At 41.9% G+C, this 18,790-nt stretch overlaps 1 protein-coding gene across 27 annotated transcripts in view; it reads left to right on the forward strand.

The window, feature by feature from the left end:
* DTNA (dystrobrevin alpha) overlaps window positions 1-18,790 on the forward strand; it is a 352,058-nt gene that overhangs the window by 323,271 nt on the left and 9,997 nt on the right. For 18 of the 27 annotated variants that reach the window (XM_053206596.1, XM_053206598.1, XM_053206597.1 and 15 more), the window contains 5 exons: window positions 2,439-2,535; window positions 4,313-4,333; window positions 12,258-12,417; window positions 15,097-15,186; window positions 16,696-16,864. In XM_053206596.1, coding sequence (XP_053062571.1) covers window positions 2,439-2,535; window positions 4,313-4,333; window positions 12,258-12,417; window positions 15,097-15,186; window positions 16,696-16,864 — 537 coding nt within the window. Of the gene's footprint in view, window positions 1-2,438; window positions 2,536-4,312; window positions 6,956-12,257; window positions 12,418-15,096; window positions 15,187-16,695; window positions 16,865-18,790 lie in introns of those variants that run through there. The other 9 variants (XM_053206601.1, XM_053206609.1, XM_053206612.1 and 6 more) reach the window with 3 other exon arrangements.

Below are 18,790 nucleotides of genomic sequence, written 5' to 3' on the forward strand. Positions count from 1 at the left end.
GGCTGGTGAGTTTAAGCCCCACATCAGTCTCTGTGCTGACAGCTCGGAGCCTGGAACCTGCTTCAGATTCTGTGTCTCCCTCTCTCTCTGCCCCTCCCCCACTCACACTCCATCTATCTCTCTCAAAAATAAACATTAAAATATATATTATTTAAAAAACACACGCAAAATTAGAAATTATCAGGCAGAATCTCAAAATAAAAGACATTCCTTTTACAGAGGTATACATTTAGCTCTATGAAAATAAAATCACTACTTAGTCCTTGTTTTCTTGTTCCCACTTGGAACCATGGAAGCTACACCACAAATTTGTTAATCAGACCCCCGTTTGGTAGCCACTTATAGAGAAGATTAAATAAAGACATTATTACATGAAATTCTTTTTTTTTTAATTTTTTTTTTAATGTTTATTCATTCCTGAGAGAGACAGAGACAGAGTACGAGCAGGGGAGGGGCAGAGAGAGAGGGAGACACAGAATCCGACGCAGGCTCCAGGCTCTGAGCTGTCAGCACAGAGCCTGACGTGGGGCCCGAACTCACAAACCGCAAGATCATGACCAGAGCCCAAGTCGGACGCTCAACCAACTGGGCCACCCAGGCGCCCCATGAAATTCTTTTAATTGAATTTAATCAATGCATGAAAGAGTAGATGTCATGTTTTGAAAGATTACTACTTATAAGAAAACTGTACAAACAAGTTTTTTTAATTGTTGATTAATTCTAAATTAATACCAGTTAACTTTTCCGCATAGTTTTTAGATGCCTACCCAAGTATTTTTTACCTACAATATTAGAATTTACTGCAACCCTCTTCGCAAAGTGCTCCTATGACCAAAAGTCCAAAAATTACAAAGCAGTATCTAGAAGAAGACTGGAAATACGTCAGAAACATTATCCTTCTACCAACCCCTACCATGGATATATTTGGGACACCATGTGCAGACAAGGTCAAAGATAAAACAGCTAGTGGATTTGTCATTGACGAATATTTTTGAATGGAGTTAAGACTTTCAAAATTAGAATGTTGCAGCCCGGGAAGACAAAGACTAAAATAAGATACCATTAAAATCTATAAAATCATGATGTTCCTTGTCCTTCAGGATTCACAAAAGAGGCAATTGTAAAAGAAAAAGGAAGGAATGTTCTGGGAGTAAGTAAGCCTTGAATGGCAATAAAAGCCAAAAATATAAATATATTCAAAAAGCGTTGAGGTATGTTTATAAATTTTAAATTCATAATTCATTAGAGAAACCTGAATCAAAGCAAATTAGGAATGTTTCATTTATATCCATAACCTGTGCTCCCCACAAAATATCTTTCAATTGGATGAGTCATTGACCTAAGTCAGTGTGACATTTTCATACTGTCAGTTTTTCATTTCAGAGTCTCTGCTACAGTGCCACTTAATCTTATGCCTGTGCATTGAGACTAGGCACATCCATTCATACATTAACACATGGTTAAAGCAGTCACACATTTTTAAAATATAAGTTCCAATATCTCAAACTCAGACAGAAGCCTTTGGGGCATGGGGAAAAAATTGTGTATATTATTCACTAATGATCATGAAATAATAGATTTGAAATTGACTTGAAAAGTACACACATACATCAGAAATACGAACCATTAATATTCTTCTCCATACTGTTTCATTTCTTTTCCCTCTTTTAAAGATATTCTTGGTACCTCTCAGTGTCAATATAAATGATGGAGTATAGATTGTCCTTTGTGGTTTCCATTCTTGCTGACAGTTTAATAGAAGTTCTGCAAAACAAACAAAATTAAACAAACACAAATCTTATAGGTTATTTTTAGTTGGAACAATTCTGTAGGAACTCCTATAAAGTCAAACCCAAACCAGAAAACTTCAGTTGACTATAAAAACTCTGTACTATGAATATTTCACCTCTGAAAGGTACCATATTGCATACTAAGAATGGAAGAAATGGAAAATAAACTTTCAAACTCCAATTTCCAAATACTAGGGTAATCAGTATGCCCTTTGAGATTTACAGAAGCGTCCTTGGTTTTGGAAGATCTGTGGGATTGACCTTTTTCGGTGACAGTTTGGTTTCTGTTTGTCTTAAGGGAGCCCAATGGCATCGCACAAGGCCCAGGACATACTAAGCATTCAGAAAAGATTTCATTGACTGGTTAATTCAGGGTAGAAGGGGGAGTATATCCAAGAGGATTTTAATTCATCTGTGTTTTGGTATGACTTCTAACAAACAAATGTACTTCTAACAAACAAATGACTTCTAACAAACAAACAAACCTCAAGCTATAACTGTTCGTTCATTTGACATTTCCCTGCCTGGAAACCACATCAGAGATCAGAGATGCCCTTTTTCTGGCGGTCTGCTAGTGTCACAAGACTTGGAAGTGTGATCAGCTCAGTGGGTTGAATGCTGTTCTGATGATGACTACTTCTTTCTTAGACAGCGCAAGGACGAGCTGGAACAGAGAATGTCTGCTCTCCAGGAGAGCCGGAGAGAGCTAATGGTCCAGTTAGAAGGTCTCATGAAGCTACTAAAGGTAAGACATTTCAAATAAATATTTCCTAGACCTGTGACTATGGCATTTGTAAAAATCGTTCACACATAATGTGCAATGATTTCTCCAATTACTGTATGTGATTTTCCCCCAAATACGGCTTCAGTCCCAGATATAGGATCTTTTCTTAGATATGTCCAAGATAGCAGTCAGTTATCAGGCTCATTCTTATCCATTTCCTGGAACCAGACTACTAAGGACCCTCATAGGACAACTTCTTGGCTTATTTCCAGTTCCTATGTCCTTGAAAGTACTAAAACTGGATTTATTCAGGAATATTGTACATTTAATAGCTTCGGAAGTTCTGAATAAAGTGAGCAGAAGCTAATGCTTCTGCAAGATGAAGATATAGCCATAATTTTGGAGAGTATAGTTTTATTAAGAGGAGTAACTAACTGATCATTTCAGTGAAGTATTTTCTCTCATCTGTGAGGCTTTAGCAGCAAGTCACGTAACTTCCATGACTCTCAAGTACAAACTGTAAACAGGAATACCCCTTTAGCTCTCTGCAGGTAGAGTGTTTAATAAGATGATCTAGGGAAGTCCTCTGCAGAGCGCTGTAACCTGTTAATCTCACTGGGAAGTGGCCTTCTCCGTTTCATAAACCCCTACCCCCTTCTTCAGTATATACTAAATCACGTGTCAAGTCACAAGTAGGCTAATTATGGTCACATGGCCACAGTCGGCCCAGCAGAGGTGTCAGTGCTAGGTGGTCATCCCGCCTGAGGTAGACAAGCAGAAACCACTGCAGATTGGAACTGTGATATGCCAAAGGCGGGAACTGATACTGAAACTTGCCCGGTCCCTGGGGCAGCTCATCTGTGAGACAGACGTCCATCCTTTCAGTCCCCGGATCCCTCGCATCCCCGACACACCATCATTTACTGTTTTGCCCTTCCTCTTTTTCTGTCTTTCCTTTTTTTTCTTTTCTTTTTTCATTGCTTTCTTTCTCTCTTCCTTCCTCTTTCCTATCTTTCTTTTATGTATTTAACAAATATTTGTTGAAACCTACTGTGTCCTAGCACTGGGCACACACTTACATATAAGTGCAACACTTCCTTCTTTGGTTTCCTTTGGTCTTTTTTTTTTTTTCCCCCTTAGACAACTTTTCCTGCCATCAGTGTTGGGAATGCTTTATCTTCACTAAACAAAATTTACTTTTCAGTATATTAGCCATGTAAAGTGTAGAACTCAGTTTTTGTTGTACTATATATATTGAGACAGGACTGGATAATGGATAACCTCTCACTGTTTCTGCCCTGTTGTCTCATTTGATGATCCAGAAAAGCTCTTTCAGCTTTCCTTTTCAAATAGACCAAATGAAGAGGGTCGATCTCATCTTTCCCTTCACTGAATGACAGGAAACCTTGAAAATAGCCCACTGCTTATATTCCTATAGCTTCTGTCACCACAGCAATGGGGTGGGGGTGGGGGTGGGGGTGGGGGTGGGGGGGTTCTATTTACTGTCAGCCATCTTGGCATCGACCTGGCCTAACCCAGCACAGTCTGTTCTATCAGGATGTATAAACAGCAGGCTAGAGGGATAGATCGTGTGGAAAGGTGGATGGACATAGGAAGGAATGAGATGGGCTGTAGTCTCACATACCTAAATAGACCTGGGACTAAAGTCACTGAGGTAGGAGAGGCCGCCACCGAAGCCGTGTTGATGTTTCCCCCATCTTGCATTCCCTCACACTGTGTACGCATTCTGCCTGGAACCCTGGGTAACCTAACTGTTATTGATTCAATCTTTCTGTAGGAAGAAGAACTGAAGCAGGGAGTAAGTTATGTTCCCTACTGCAGGTCTTAACTAACTATGGAGGGGCCTGCCATCCTGCCGTTTTTCCCATTGCTTTTGCCTCTAATGTCTGTTCACGCTTCAGTTTGGAAAGAGAACAAAAATCATACTAATTTGCTTCCTTTTCAATGTAGTGCTTGAATTGAGACATATAAAATTTAGCTTTTTTTTTTTAAATAACTGTTACTACTGTGGGCATCAAAAGAAGAGCCGTTACACCTTTTAGAAGAGGGGGAAAAAATCATAATGTGTTGGAGACTTTTTACAGCTCCAGGGGTCTAAGTTTCCAACCAGTCTCATGCTTTTCTGGGTTATTGATCAGACCCGTCTCTGAACAGAGACACCCACTCTGGCCACTAAAGCTACATACAGCACTCAAGCTAACCTCTCTGCATCCTCTCATTTAGTTCAGTTTCCATTTTACTGGAAAGGCGTGTGACCTCTTTGTACAAAAGTCAGCCAGTTACATCTCTTTTCATTGCATAATTACTAAGCTCTGTTCCCCCCTGGTCACCAAAATGGGTTCAGTCCAGGAGAAACACTGTCCTCAGTATCTGCTCATTTCCCATTGCTTAGTTCTTGAGAACGGAATCCCTACCACTGGCTCGTAATAATCTCAAAAGAATGGGTAACTTTCAGCCCTTCTCTTATCACCAAGAACCTCTCTGCTCCAGGAGTTCACAAGGCCCTTGCATACATCTTCTCTGGAAGCAGGAACACTGTGATTCTCTAACAGTAGTCGCTCAACTGGAACCCTGTGTCTGACCCTGTGGTCCGGTTCAGAGCCATGAGAGGGAGTAGCCTACTCGAAACATAACAATAACAAAACAGAAGCAAAAGAACAGCAACTTTAATTTCAGGTGCACGTACCAAACCGTGTATGACGCTATATCCCATTTGCTGGTATCACCAGGAAGTTTCACATCATTTCCATGGATCGATTAGAACCACAGCCTGTCCAATTTCAACGTACCTTTTATTCTTCTGTATTCTCTTTCCTGTTATTCATTGTGTGTGTTTGTGTGTAACAACGAACGTTTGCAAAATGCTGGACACAGTTTTACCCTTCCTTCCCACGGTCTGTAAAAAAGGAAAGTGTAAAACTAATCTGTAATGTCAGACAATAAAGACAATGTATTACACTATTTTGTATTTTGTGAAAAAAGTTGCTTTACTAAAGTCAAATTTTAATGAGAGACAGTCCCCCTTGGTGAAGGACGTACATTTATAGCCTGTCTAATTGCCCATAAAGGCGTACACGGGGCATTGCTATTGTAGTTCCAGCGCACTTAGATCATGGTAGAGAAAAATGCCTTGCTGTGCTGCTTCTCTGTGCAAACAGCCTCTTTCCTTTCCTGTCTCTTACTTAGCATGTGCACAGAAAAAAGGGGAAAAAAGCTCAAATATAACCTCACACCTAGTGGAGAGAGGGCAATCATCCTATAGTCCATCAGCCTTGCTGAGCCATCTCCCTCAGGGGCCCATTTCCCACCATTCCCCAGGCCACACATTCTTGAAAGGCTGTGTGGACCAGGAAGTTCATAAACCCATGGCTGCAAACAGCCAAACCATGGCAGCACCCATAGAGCATTACTGCCTCCTTTCCTTCCAGCTCCTCCCACGGAGCCCTCAACAGTGGCCGCATCTCTGAAAGTCAGCCCTCAGCTGGGTACCGCTGCCTAGGTTCTAAAGGGCCATCATCGGGAACGCTCAGATGTCAGCAATGCGATGTCTGGGTGGGGAGAGAATTTGCTTGTCTTACTCATTTATTGATGTGCTTGTATGGTCAAGCCTCTTTTCCAAAAGGACCCAAGGCAGCTCCCAACAAAAGACATCAGCAATGACTTCATAAAATAAATATAGAAAGAGCAGAAACTAACGAAGAGAAAATGCAAATATGCTAATCATAAGAGACAAGGGTGTTCCTCTGAGCTTTTTGGCAATGAGGCAAAAAAAAAAAAAAAAAAAAAGGAAAACATAATTGGTGGTTTTATCGGAACAGAAATACCAGTTCTCAGGGGACCAAAATTTCTGTTGGCATAAAATATGAAAAAGAAGTCTTTACTCGGAGCTTTAGAGAATTTGTGCTGAATAATAAACGGGACAAATGCAGCAGCAGATGTTAAGTGGCTGATTATTATACTGACCTTCGTTAAAATTAAAGACAGAACCCTGTACATCCCAATCCTGAGCAGGCAGATCTACAAGGAAAGAAACATATGCCATTCAAATATATAGACTTGGTATAACATGATCTAAGGAGAGAATTTAGAGGTTTTAGTCTGCCGTCTGCTTCTAAATTCTATTTTTATTTATGAGCCTTACCCCTTTGGGGACATTCTCTTTGTAAAATCAGATTTAAGACACTGCACACAACAAATTGTGCTTGATTTAATAACCTCTACTTGCTTTATCATAAGTCTCTGTGGTTCAATGTATTTTATGATACTGGTATATATAATTCCTACTTCTGTTTCTTGTTAGAGATAATGCATGAATTTATCCCCCTTGAGGAGAGAACATGAATTTAAAAAAAAAATAGTGCCTGTAATATAATATGATGATTATGGTATCATAAGCAATAAATTTTTTTTACAAAACTTGCATCAAAATTATCCTACCCTCTTTCTTCTTTGTGTATTTTTAAGATTTATTGCAGGAACCATAAAAAGAACACTCATAAAAAGTGTAATAATGAAGGCAGCTGGGGTATAATTGCAATGACAGTATGTTTCAGAGTTTCTGGTAGACTTCCAGTTTCCAATATCATGTCCCAATCTAAAACCAGATATCCTGACTTTGAGTTCAGGATGTAAGGTCTCAAAAAATTTTTGCAGAAAGGTGACTGGTGTTAGACCGGACGGTAGGGTCCCTGTTCTTCTCTCATACCTGTAAGATCTTAAGTTAGTCAGTTAACTTCCTGGTAGTTTATCTCAAGCAGACTGCTAATACATGGCCCACAGGATTTGGGGGGAGATTTTGAAAGCTAATGGATGTGAAAGCACTTTGTAAAATACTATATGCATGTCAGATATTAGTATAAAAGTGTGTATATGTTTATACACATACATCCAACAATATGTAAACTTTTGTGATTTGACCCCTATTTTACACACACACGTGCATGTACACACACACTCACTTCTCTTCCATCCAGTTAACTAAGAGTGTCTCAGTCAGAGGAGGAAAGTGAAACATTATTTCAAATTCCATCTCCTGCCCCCATTCTCTTCTCTATTAATAACTGGAGGCCCAGTTAACTTGGGAAATCATGGTCTCTCAGGTTTCTGCTTCTCCCAAACACATTGGGAATATGAGCGGGCCAGAAATAACGAGTTTTATCAGCATCAGTTCACCTTCCTTTATCTCCCTCACCCATCTTCTCTGGTGGGTATTCTGTGGAGTGGTGAAGCAATCAGAAATGGGATGGAGTCGGCAGGGTGGGGCGTGGGGAGACAATTCACATCATAAATAATCAACTACAATATTAGGACTGGCATCCAGTGTTCAAAGCATACCCTCTCAGGCTCTCTCTCACACAAACTTTTTTAAAATTAGGGATTTAGTCAATTCATTCTAGGAAAGTAAAAATTATGTTTTTTTACTTGAAAACCTTCGGAGATGACCTTCTGGTTCAGATTAAACCACCCCCTGACCAGCCTCAGCCCTCTTCACTCCCCACAGCAAACCTGGGGCATCCTCGCGCTCTCTGCAATACCCCTCCTCTTCTCTTCCCTAGCTCATGACACTCTAAGACCTGGAATATTCTTCTCTCCTGGCAATACGACCTTTCTTCTGCCCGGAAATCTCCACTATTAAGACTCAAGTTAAGTGATGCCTCCTGCCTGACCAGTTAGGATTAGTCACCTCATCCCTACCCCCACAGCCCTTTGTACACAGCAATCCCTATGATGATAGTCAGTGAACTCGAACTGGAAGAGAGGGTGAAAAGAGGGTTGGACATAGCTAAACGCTACTCTGCTGTACCTTCTCCAGCTGCTAAGTCAAACCTGGCTGACAGGGCTGCATTCCCAGCCAAACCCGAGAGGTAGGCTTTTCAGTCAGGGGGAGGGTTGTGCACTCGTGTCCCCTGGTCATCTGCTCAGCCGTGTCTCCAGGCAGTGCTGGTTCAGCACACATTTGGTCCCTTCCCTGAAGCCTCCCTCCTTTCTGGTGCCGAGTGGAAACCAAAATACTTCCTGGAAAAAATCAGAAAATGTATGGATCTTGTCAGGCTTCTTAAAAATTGATACAACAGCAGGTTGAGTGGGCTCAGAGGATGGAGTGCAGAAATGAATTTTTCATCTATTCACTAGGAAGCAAGCTATTTTAAATTTGCCAAGTATGATGTATGTTTTCCTTCCTCCGTAAATCAACTCTCCTCTCAGGAATTTTAGATCTATATATTGATCTGCATGGACCGTTGTCCCTTAAGTATTCACTCCATTAATCATCAAGTAATTTCCAGGAAAGGATGTTCGCAGAGATCACTCACTCTAACTCTTCTGAAGTTGTTAGCAGACAACTATATATACTTGAACAGGCCAGAGGCCACCATTCCGCAGTGGTCACTACCCGAAAATGAAACTCCACTGATCAACCCCAATACCAAGAGGCAACTGTCCTTTCCTAGTGAGTCTACAGAAAGAACAGAAAGGAAGGCCAGAGATGGCATTTCCAGCAGTAGGTCCCAGGAAGCTACTGTGCATCCAACTGGACAGTGTCCGGACAAAGAGACAGGGTCATCATCACCCAGGGAGCCAGGGGCCTCCCCGCCGGAGTCTGGACATTCCTTGGGGGTTGGGAGTTGCAGGGAAGATGCCACTGGATCTTGTCTCCAGCACAGAATCTCTACCTGAATTCTTCACGTAATCAGACTGCTTGAAATTGCACCAATTAGATACTCATTTAGGAGATGGTGCCTATCAGTCATTTACACATTGGTGTCATTTACATTCAGGCCATTGTTTTTCCCTTAACACATCACCATAGTCAATTATTTTTCTCTTCACACAGACCATGAAGAGGGGTTTTGAAGGAAAGAAGCAGGAGGGAAGCAGTGGGCAAAGTTGACTTTGGAGACCAGGCATTATTAAGCAGGGAGAGTTAGGGCTGGGAATGCCTCAAACGCAGCAGGAGAGAGCCCAGGGCACAAGGAGAAGGGGAGAGTGTTGCCAGAGGTAAGAGACTCACCGACTGGAAGGTTAGAAGGGCCAGGTGAAGGCCCAAAGGGAGAGGACGGCGCCATGGGCACCCTGCACGGGAGACCCTGACGGAACAGGTGCCAGTGGTGCTGGTGTGCGTGCAGCCCCAGTACAGCCATTAAGATACTGAAATGCAAACTCACAGCCCCACATCTGAAATCACCGGGTCCGGGTGTGTCCCAGGATTCAGAATCTTTCTGGGTTTTAGAAAGGCAGTACAGTGCAGACGCCATAGAAATAGCCTCATGTCAGTAATGAAACGACAAATGTTGCTTCTTGGATTTCAAATTTGCAGATAAGAGATTTGCACCGGTGTATCTGTACTGATTGATAATCAGCCCACAGTCTCTTCCACCACCAGGGCCCTCACAATGCACCCCGCCATCCGGCGATTGAAAGCTATTACACAGCCCAGCCAGAAGCCTGGGGCCCCTACTCCAACACCCCTCACCGGTGGGTCCAGATACTGTGTTTTCTCAGCCTTCAGGCTGCTAAACCTTTCTCCATGAGTGAAGTGTGTGGTGATTGGTCACAGGGCCCCCGATCCTCAGAAGCGGCTGTGGTGCGGTGGGAAAGCCCTGGGCTTGTAGGCGAAAGGCTGGGGATCTCGTTTATTTCTGCCACTCTCTCACTGGGTAACCCAATTAGCACCTCTGAGCCTCAGTGTGCTAACCTGGAAAATGGGAATAGAATACTTCACATGGTGGCTAGCAGGATTAAGTGAAATCGTTGGGGTTAAAGTGCTTCACAGACTGCGAATTGCTATTCAAATATAAGCTACTATCATTCCTAGCACCAATAATGAGGAGAATGAAACCAAACAATGTACGGAAAAGTGCTTTGTCCACTGTAACACATACACAAGTGGAGTTGTATTGTTATTATCGTGAACCCGCTACCCCAGAAGAGGGTCTGGCTCCCCAGAGCTGAGGTATCCCTGCCATTAACCTCCTCCCTTCAGCCCCTCTGTCCACCTTCCCATCCCAGTCCTTCCTCCATCTCGTGCCCTGACTGGTCCTGGGTAAAGAGGACAGGTAAGAAAGGGCAGGGAGCCCTGCCGAGGGCCCTGCCTGGAGAATGGCACACAAGAGGGCTTGCCAGGGGGAGGCAGCCCTCAAGGCAGCGAAATGCCTTTGATGGGCCCTCAGCAGGCAAAACCCAGCCAGGTCCCTGCAGCCAAGGGCAGACAGAGCATCCATGCTCAGAGGCCAGCCCAAGCTCTCCCGCTCTGCCTCCTGGGCAAACCTTTTTACCTCTCTGAGCACTGGGGTCCACAATCGCATCTTGAGAGTAATGATGCCCTACTTCAGGGGGTCATGGAGAGAAATGCACATGAAGACCCTTCTACACGGCAACGCATGACTCAAATGTGGTCATGTATTATTGGCGTGGGAAGGGGGGGGTAGCTCAGAAGCAGAAGTTTCGTGGCTATTGAGATGAACTGGCAAGGTTTGCTGGGGAAAACCAGACCTGTCCTTGAGCGGGCTGGGGCCACAGGCTGCAAAGCATCGCGAGGGGGCAAGCTTCCGTTCCCTGGGCCCGGACAGACCATTCAAGGTACTGTTGAGAATGAAAAGAGTGGAATCCCCAGCCCACTGGATCACATGAGTTATTTCCTGTGCTCTGCTCTGTTTTGCTTTGTGTTTAATTCTAGATTTTTCTCAATTTATAGATGTGACTTGTATGTGTGATGCAAAGCCCTGGAAAGCTAACAGCATGGCATTTGACAGGATTGATGTTGTGTGTTTTAACTGCAAGCAGCCCAACCGTCAGCAAAGTCTAAATCGAACACTCCAGAGCAGTGCTCCCAGGGTGCACGTCCCTGGGTGTGAATGGGTTGGTGCTGCATCTCTGGGCCTTGCTATGGAAGAGTCCTCACTCTCCCTGGCGGGACCCAGCAATCTGAACTGGAGTCTATGTGAGCACCTGAACACCTCACCTCTGAGTATGCACCAGAGGGTCTCATTGCATCCTCTTATTCATGACTGGCTTCCTTTGTAAACTAATTATTATAACACAGAAAGTGTTTCCAAGAAACCTCATTGTGTGGAGACAAAGCTGTGAAATTCAAGGTGTGAACAGTTTCATGCTGAGGACTGTGGTATAGAGGGAAATGGCTTTTAGTTGCTTTCTCCTTTTTTTTTCTTTACTCCCTCTTAAACCCCACTGTTCTGATTGCTGAAATTAACTGCTTTTTCATCGATGAAGAGAAGGACATTTCCTGCGGGACGCCAGTATTGCTTGACAGGATCTGGCCTATAAGTTATCCTCAAAGATGATGCCAGGACAGACAGACTGAATATTTAGGAAGGTGTAAACCACATCCATCCCAAATAGCCTCTTCGTTTATATTGCAAACTTTGTCCTTAATAAACGTCTTTTTATTCTACGTGGAACTTCCTTCAAGGAGGAAACAGACACACCTTGTAAATTTCACCGCTTAACAGTAGCCTCATTACCTGGGCGCACATATCGTGTATTATAGAATGATGCTGTACTAATATTCTTAACTTTCAACAAGTAACCAGAACTCCAGGTTATACAGAATAAGGTCCTAAATTATCTGCACCTGCAACTCAGGTTAAGGATTACCATCTCAAATACCTAGGATGCCCTCCTGCTTGGGAACCTCACCGTGACTGTTTTTAACCTTTTAAGGAGGCTTTGGGAAAACAAATTAACGACTCGCATTGTCTCTCCAGACCCAGGGGGCAGGCTCTCCTCGCTCCTCCCCCAGCCACACCATCAGCAGGCCCATCCCCATGCCTGTGCGGTCCGCGTCTGCCTGCTCCAGCCCGTCCCACACGCCTCAGGACTCCCTCACGGGGGTAGGGGGTGATGTTCAGGAGGCGTTTGCACAAAGTAAGTGGGGTCACGTTTTGTTGTTGTGTTCTGCTTTTTCATGGGGCACATAAGTCACCAGGGTCTGTTGAGCATTTAGAATCTTCGGAGCCACAGTGTGGAAATGCCAGGGTATTCCTTGGCCCCTGGCCCCAGAGCTGTTTCAGAAACTCCTTAGGCTAGCCTGTTACTCACTTCACCATCTTACCTTCTTTCAGCTTCTATCACCCTGCTCCATTTTTTATGAGTCTTTGCTCATTAAGGGAAGGGAAAACCTTTCACCAATATCCCAGGAAACTTTATAAATGTAACCCATTTTAAAGTTCTGAAAGATCTTATTTCCTTTATGTTAAAGCAAACTCAAATTGAGGTTAAACAGTCCCAGCTGAGGTGGGATGCAGCCCTGCATTAAACAAGCAGATAATTTAATCATTTTACAGCTGCCCTAAAGAGTTGACCATTGCCTCTGTAATACAAGGCCAAAGGGTTGGAGGTTCAGCCTCCATAGTTAACAGGAGCACAAAGACTGATAAATATAACAGTATTCTCTCACCTGCTGCCTTTTCCATTCACACGCCGGGGGTAGGAGTAAGGTCTTTCAAGACAAGTGATTGTATTCATTTGGAAATATTTTAAGACTTTTAAGACTTTTTCTTGCCATCACTTTTTACATTTACAGAAAGTTCGGGGGAAAAAATGCTTCTGCAGACCCTCACTCTGCCAATCTCATTCCCAGAAGTAAACACTATTAAACAAGTTTGGCCCTTCTCAGTTCTTCATGTACATATAATTACGTATGTTTCAGTGTGTTTTTATAAACATCTACCCTTCTTTTTCACACAAACAAGACCATACATTGCATTTTGGTCGGCAAGTTGCATTTTCTTTAAATTAGCAATATATCATGAACGTCCTTCCAGATCCTCACATATAGATCTAAGGAAAAGAGATAGTTGACTACTAGTTTTAAGGCAAAAAGAAACATAAATGAAGTCAAAAGACAAAAAATAGGCTTGAGGAAAACATTTCCAGCATTAAGTGGCAATCAAGTTGCATAATTTCATTACTCATAAAGCATATAGAAATCAGTAAGAAAAAGACATTCCCGAAACAAAAATAAGTGAGGGATATGGAAAGAACTATAAATTGCCAATAAAGATATAAAGAGGTGTCTAATCTCACAAACTATTGTAGAAATACAAGTATCACCTCTTGCCTAGCAGATTTTTTAAAAAATTAACATTAGTAATATCCACAAATAGCAAGAGTGTGAGGAAAGAGACATTCTCATCCATTTTGCATAGGGGATAAAATCTTACATTTTAAAGGAAGAGAATGACGTACTCTCTGCTAGGAGGGAAAAGGAAGGATCCATAATACGGCTTTTTTTTTTTTTTCTGAAAAAAAATAAGTTATACAAAAAATTTTTAAGCTATTCAAAATAACTTTCTTTTTTTCACCTTTAGAAGAAAAAATGTCCTTTCTCTAAATCTGATCTTAAGGAAATTTACAGTATTTTAAATCTATGAGCTTTCTGTATTTTTTTTAATGTTTGTTTATTTTTGAGAGAGAGTTCTAGCAGGGGAGAGGCAGAGAGAGAAAGAGAGGGAGACACAGAATCCGAAGCAGGCTCTAGGCTCCAAGCTTTCAGCACAGAGCCCGACATGGGGCTTGAACTCACAAACCATGAGATCATGACCTGAGCTGAAGTCCGCCACTTAACTGACTGAGCCACCAGGCGCCCCTAAGAGCTTTATATTATAATTGTTTTGTCTGATCCCCTTGATTTTTTAATTTACATGTATTTATTATTTTACTGAGTTTGACTTTCTGAGAAAGTACAGGATGAAATGTGGCCTATAGGCAGCTCCTAGCTCATAAAGAGCTCTTGCTGCCTAAGTTCATCTGCAGGTCAGCTGTTTGGAATCTTGAGCCTTTTTTTCCAAAGATATTATGTTCCATCTCTACCTGACACCCAAGCCAGCTGACAAATACCCATTTAACCCTTCGTGTGCCTGAAACATCATCGTAATCTTTGTCTACCATGGAGAAACCTAGTCTAAGTTGCAATTCAGAGTATTAGACATACACCTTCTGCCCAGGTCTTAGCGCAGGAGAAGAATCTCCCCCCGTCTTGTATGCTCTGGGGCCTTCAGGGGTTCCCATTCCCCAGAGATACCTATCATGATAGGGAGAACTCTGGGAGCCCTAATGAGAGATAGAGACTGTGGTGATGGAGATCACAATCCCACGTGCTGAGCCACCAGGTCATGGCTGAAACGGTAGCAGCAGCTGGCAAGGTGCAAGTCTCCGGGCAAAACCAGACTTTGCATCTGTGTGAGTTTTCCTAAGAAAGGCGACAATAGATACTGGTTTACCTGGGACCATCCCAGGTTGTGCCACATCACAGTCTTATTATCATACCACCCCCTTTCACTTGCAAAACTCTCCCAATTTGTACAATCAATTAAATGAGCCCCTCCCTCATCCGTGGCCATGTCTTCTTAACATCGAAGCCATTACCCTAAGGACAGTGTGTTTTTTCAGAAAATAAGCCAAAACACCTTTGAAAAGGAGAGGTCTCGGAAGTTTTTCTTGCTTCGGGATATCGATGTAGATGATAAACCGCACAAAAAGTGGGGGGAAGAAAGGAAAAGCTGTGTGATTTTTTTTTTAACGATCATTTCTTCTTCACTCAAGGTTCAAGAAGAAACTTAAGAAATGACTTACTGGTAGCAGCAGATTCCATCACTAACACCATGTCCTCTCTTGTGAAAGAGCTGAATTCCGGTGAGTCCCCGGTCCCCTCTCCTGTATCTGCTCTTTGCAGAGGGACCCATAAGTGCCAGGGGCCTGTGTTAGAGATCTCCTCATTGTCAAATATAAAAAGTATTTTTTAAAGATCTATATGATATTTTTGGTATATTCAGATATTTCAGCACTGTTGCTATTTTGCTGACAAGACGGTTAATTACATGCTTAATGCAGAGAGTTTGAAACATGCCGATAGGTATAAAGAAAAATACTAAAATTGACTTGTAATTCTAGTATTTGTAATACCTATTATTTGTAACTTGTAATATATGATCCAATGTGACATGAAGCTGAAGTTATTTTAGAAGGTCAAATGTTTTATTTACTAATTTAAACTCTGTTAATTTGAAACGCGTGGCTATTTGAATGAGGCTAAATTGAAATTTACCTCTGCGATATGTCTAAAGAGAGATCTCCCCAGAAAATAAAGAGCATAACATTGAGTGAGACTCTTCATGCTAATAATACTGCATGGAGTTTTTAAAACTTTAACAGCATGAATATGCAAATAAATATCTTACCAGTTACTAATACATCTCATCTGTGTCATAAGCCCACTTGGCAAGATATTTGTCTGGCACGACTCTGGTCCCATAGTTTGAGATTACAAAAATTATAAGAAATAAAACTTCAATATTAAAAAAAATTCCGGGGGCGCCTGGGTGGCGCAGTCGGTTAAGCGTCCGACTTCAGCCAGGTCACGATCTCGCGGTCCGTGAGTTCGAGCCCCGCATCAGGCTCTGGGCTGATGGCTCGGAGCCTGGAGCCTGTTTCCGATTCTGTGTCTCCCTTTCTCTCTGCCCCTCCCCCGTTCATGCTCTGTCTCTCTCTGTCCCAAAAAATAAATAAAAAAACGTTGAAAAAAAAAAATTCCGGATTTAAGTTTCTTAAAGCCGCTATAATAAGAACTGAAGTAATGAAAATTGTTTCTGCTAGTCTGGATTAAGATTAGCAACTAGGATAAAAATGGCAGTAGTTAATACACCATGATTAATGGCACATACCCACTGCCCTAGCAAATGATGACTAAAAATGTTACTCTTATGTAGACACTTCATATACTATTAGTTTATATTTATAATGCATTGAAATATTAAGTGAATGTAGTATTTTAAGGTTTGTATTTCCTAAATTAAAATAATATTAAGCAAAATTAAGAACAGTTTTAATGAAGACTTTTGTAGAAAAGGTAAAAGAGAAGTATTAAGAAACTAAGCCAGTTAAAACACAAAAATTCCTCATAATATTGAGATTAAAAAAAAGACAATACCATATACCAAATAATTTTCTAGAAATTCATGTATCAAATGTCATTTTGAAAAAAAAAAATAATAAACTCCACTGACTTATGTACAATAACTGGTTGATGTTTTATACAGCGCAGGTTGTATAAACGTAAGGTTGACTTATGTTAAATCTAGCCCTTTATTGGCCAATCATAAAATAACCTAAGCCATTCTTCATTTCTTCCATCGTCCCTAATAGAGGTGGGGAGTGAAACTGAGAGTAATGTGGATTCTGAATTTGCACGGACTCAGTTTGAGGATCTGGTTCCATCGCCAACCACTGAAAAGGCTTTTCTAGCACAAATCCACGCCCGAAAACCTGGGTACCTCCACAGTGGCGCTACCCCCAGCACCATGCGTAGTGACGTGTGAGTATCTTCTGCTCCAGAACATTCCTCAGTAACAGAATACTCAGTAGGGAACATAAGAAAATAAAAACATGGCTGCTTAGTCCTTTATTTTGGAAAGGTACGACGCAGAAGAGGTAGAAGGGTGCTACATTAAATTTGGTATTGGAACTTTGCCCTCTCACTATTTAGTGAGAATAGCGATAACTAAAAGCAAGCAGTGCTCATTGAGAGCCTCCCTCACCCAAGGCACAGTGCTCGTTGTATGCAAAATAGTATTTAAAACTCCCTCCCAGCCTTCCAGGACTCACTTCACAGGATATTTCTATTATTATTCAGGGGATAAATCATTCTATCTTCTAAATTTACTGTATTTGCCCTTAGAGGACCAGGTGATGCTGGAGAAGCCTCTATTCAGAATGAATGTAAACATCATGAAAGCACTTGGAATTGAAATAAGTAAATATATAAAATCTCATTATAAAGAAATCCAATCTGGTCGACTTGTTGAGTGTGTATAAATCTGACCTTTGAAAGACATTTTACAAAGATTTTCTTCCAATTAGGCTTCTGTAGCTTGACAGAAACCAGCAGAATCAGTGACGTCCCCACTAGACTTTCTGTGCCCCTGGATCAGTTCAAACTCAAAGTAGACAGGAAAGCAAAGCTGAGAAACAAAGGGGGAGCTAGGACAGATGTACAGAGCCCATTTGGGAGGTAAGGAAGGCAGGGAAGCAAGGGAACCTTGAAGAGAGGCTCATGCAGCTGTGAGAGACATGGACAGGCGCTCACCAGAAGGGCAAAGGGGATCACTGAGCATTTAAATTACGGAAGCAGGGCTGCTGAGTGCCTCGGTCCACTGAACGTCTGACTCTTGATTTCGGCTCAGGTCATGATCCCAGAGTCATGGGATCAAGCCCCAAGCTCTACAGTGAGCATGCAGCCTGCTTAAGACCCTCTCTATCCCTCTGCCCCTCTCCTCTCCCCCACTTGCACTCTCTCCCTCTAAAAAATAAAAAATAAAGTTAAAACTTTAATTAAAAACATACTGCAGGAGGGTGATGATGTTCAATGCGAAAAGTTCTGCCGACTAGTCTTCAAAAATAAACTGGCCAGTTTCAGGACCCAAAGAAGAAACTAACCAGAAGCCTTTCTGGCATTTTGGATCTCAATCCAAGTAGCGAGTAGACCAGTAATAATGGGGAATTATAAATGTGGTTTGAAAGCTGGTTGTGAAAAGGCAGGCCTTAAGATCAAAACAAAACAGTTATAACATGATTTCAAATAGTGATAGGCTGCTGCTTTTAATTTTAGTTTGTTGTCCTTTCCTCTGTAATTTAGAATGATTTGATTTGTTATTCAGAATGGTGAATTAATGGTCATCAGGTTAGTCTGGTAAATAACATATCTGTTTGACTTTTTATAATGAAGCATTTACATGTGGTCACCTAAAGTCTTCTCGTCCTGATCCCAAGATCCAAGCCTGTAGCTAAGTCTACCCCAGTCCACTGTCCCTGGTAGGCTGGTGCCAGAACCAGCCACCAACACGGCTGCGGGAATTGGGGAGGGACAGTTCATAGAGGCCTCACAGACCTATTTAGCCTGGCCCCAAACCTCTAAATATAATGAGAACATGTCATACAGACATTAATAAATGTAAACAATGGTATTTAAGTTCCAACCCAGAAACTTCTACTTGACCACTCTTTTCACTTTAGGGGATGTTTTAATATCTGCACTACCTAAACATGTACTGTGTTTTACCCTGAGAATATTTTAGTCCTATGATTTAGGTCGTGAATTTATGTTCAGTCTCAGGAAGGGTTTTTATAAACTGGGTGGATACATGGAAATAGAGTCACACATTAGTGAATGAGATCATTGCTAGCTATTTATTTCATGGTAGAACTGAATAATTTAAGTAGATTTCTTAGATTCAGAGCTAGT

Source organism: Acinonyx jubatus, chromosome D3 (genome assembly GCF_027475565.1).
Source record: "Acinonyx jubatus isolate Ajub_Pintada_27869175 chromosome D3, VMU_Ajub_asm_v1.0, whole genome shotgun sequence".
In the NCBI taxonomy this organism is placed as follows: domain Eukaryota; kingdom Metazoa; phylum Chordata; class Mammalia; order Carnivora; family Felidae; genus Acinonyx; species Acinonyx jubatus.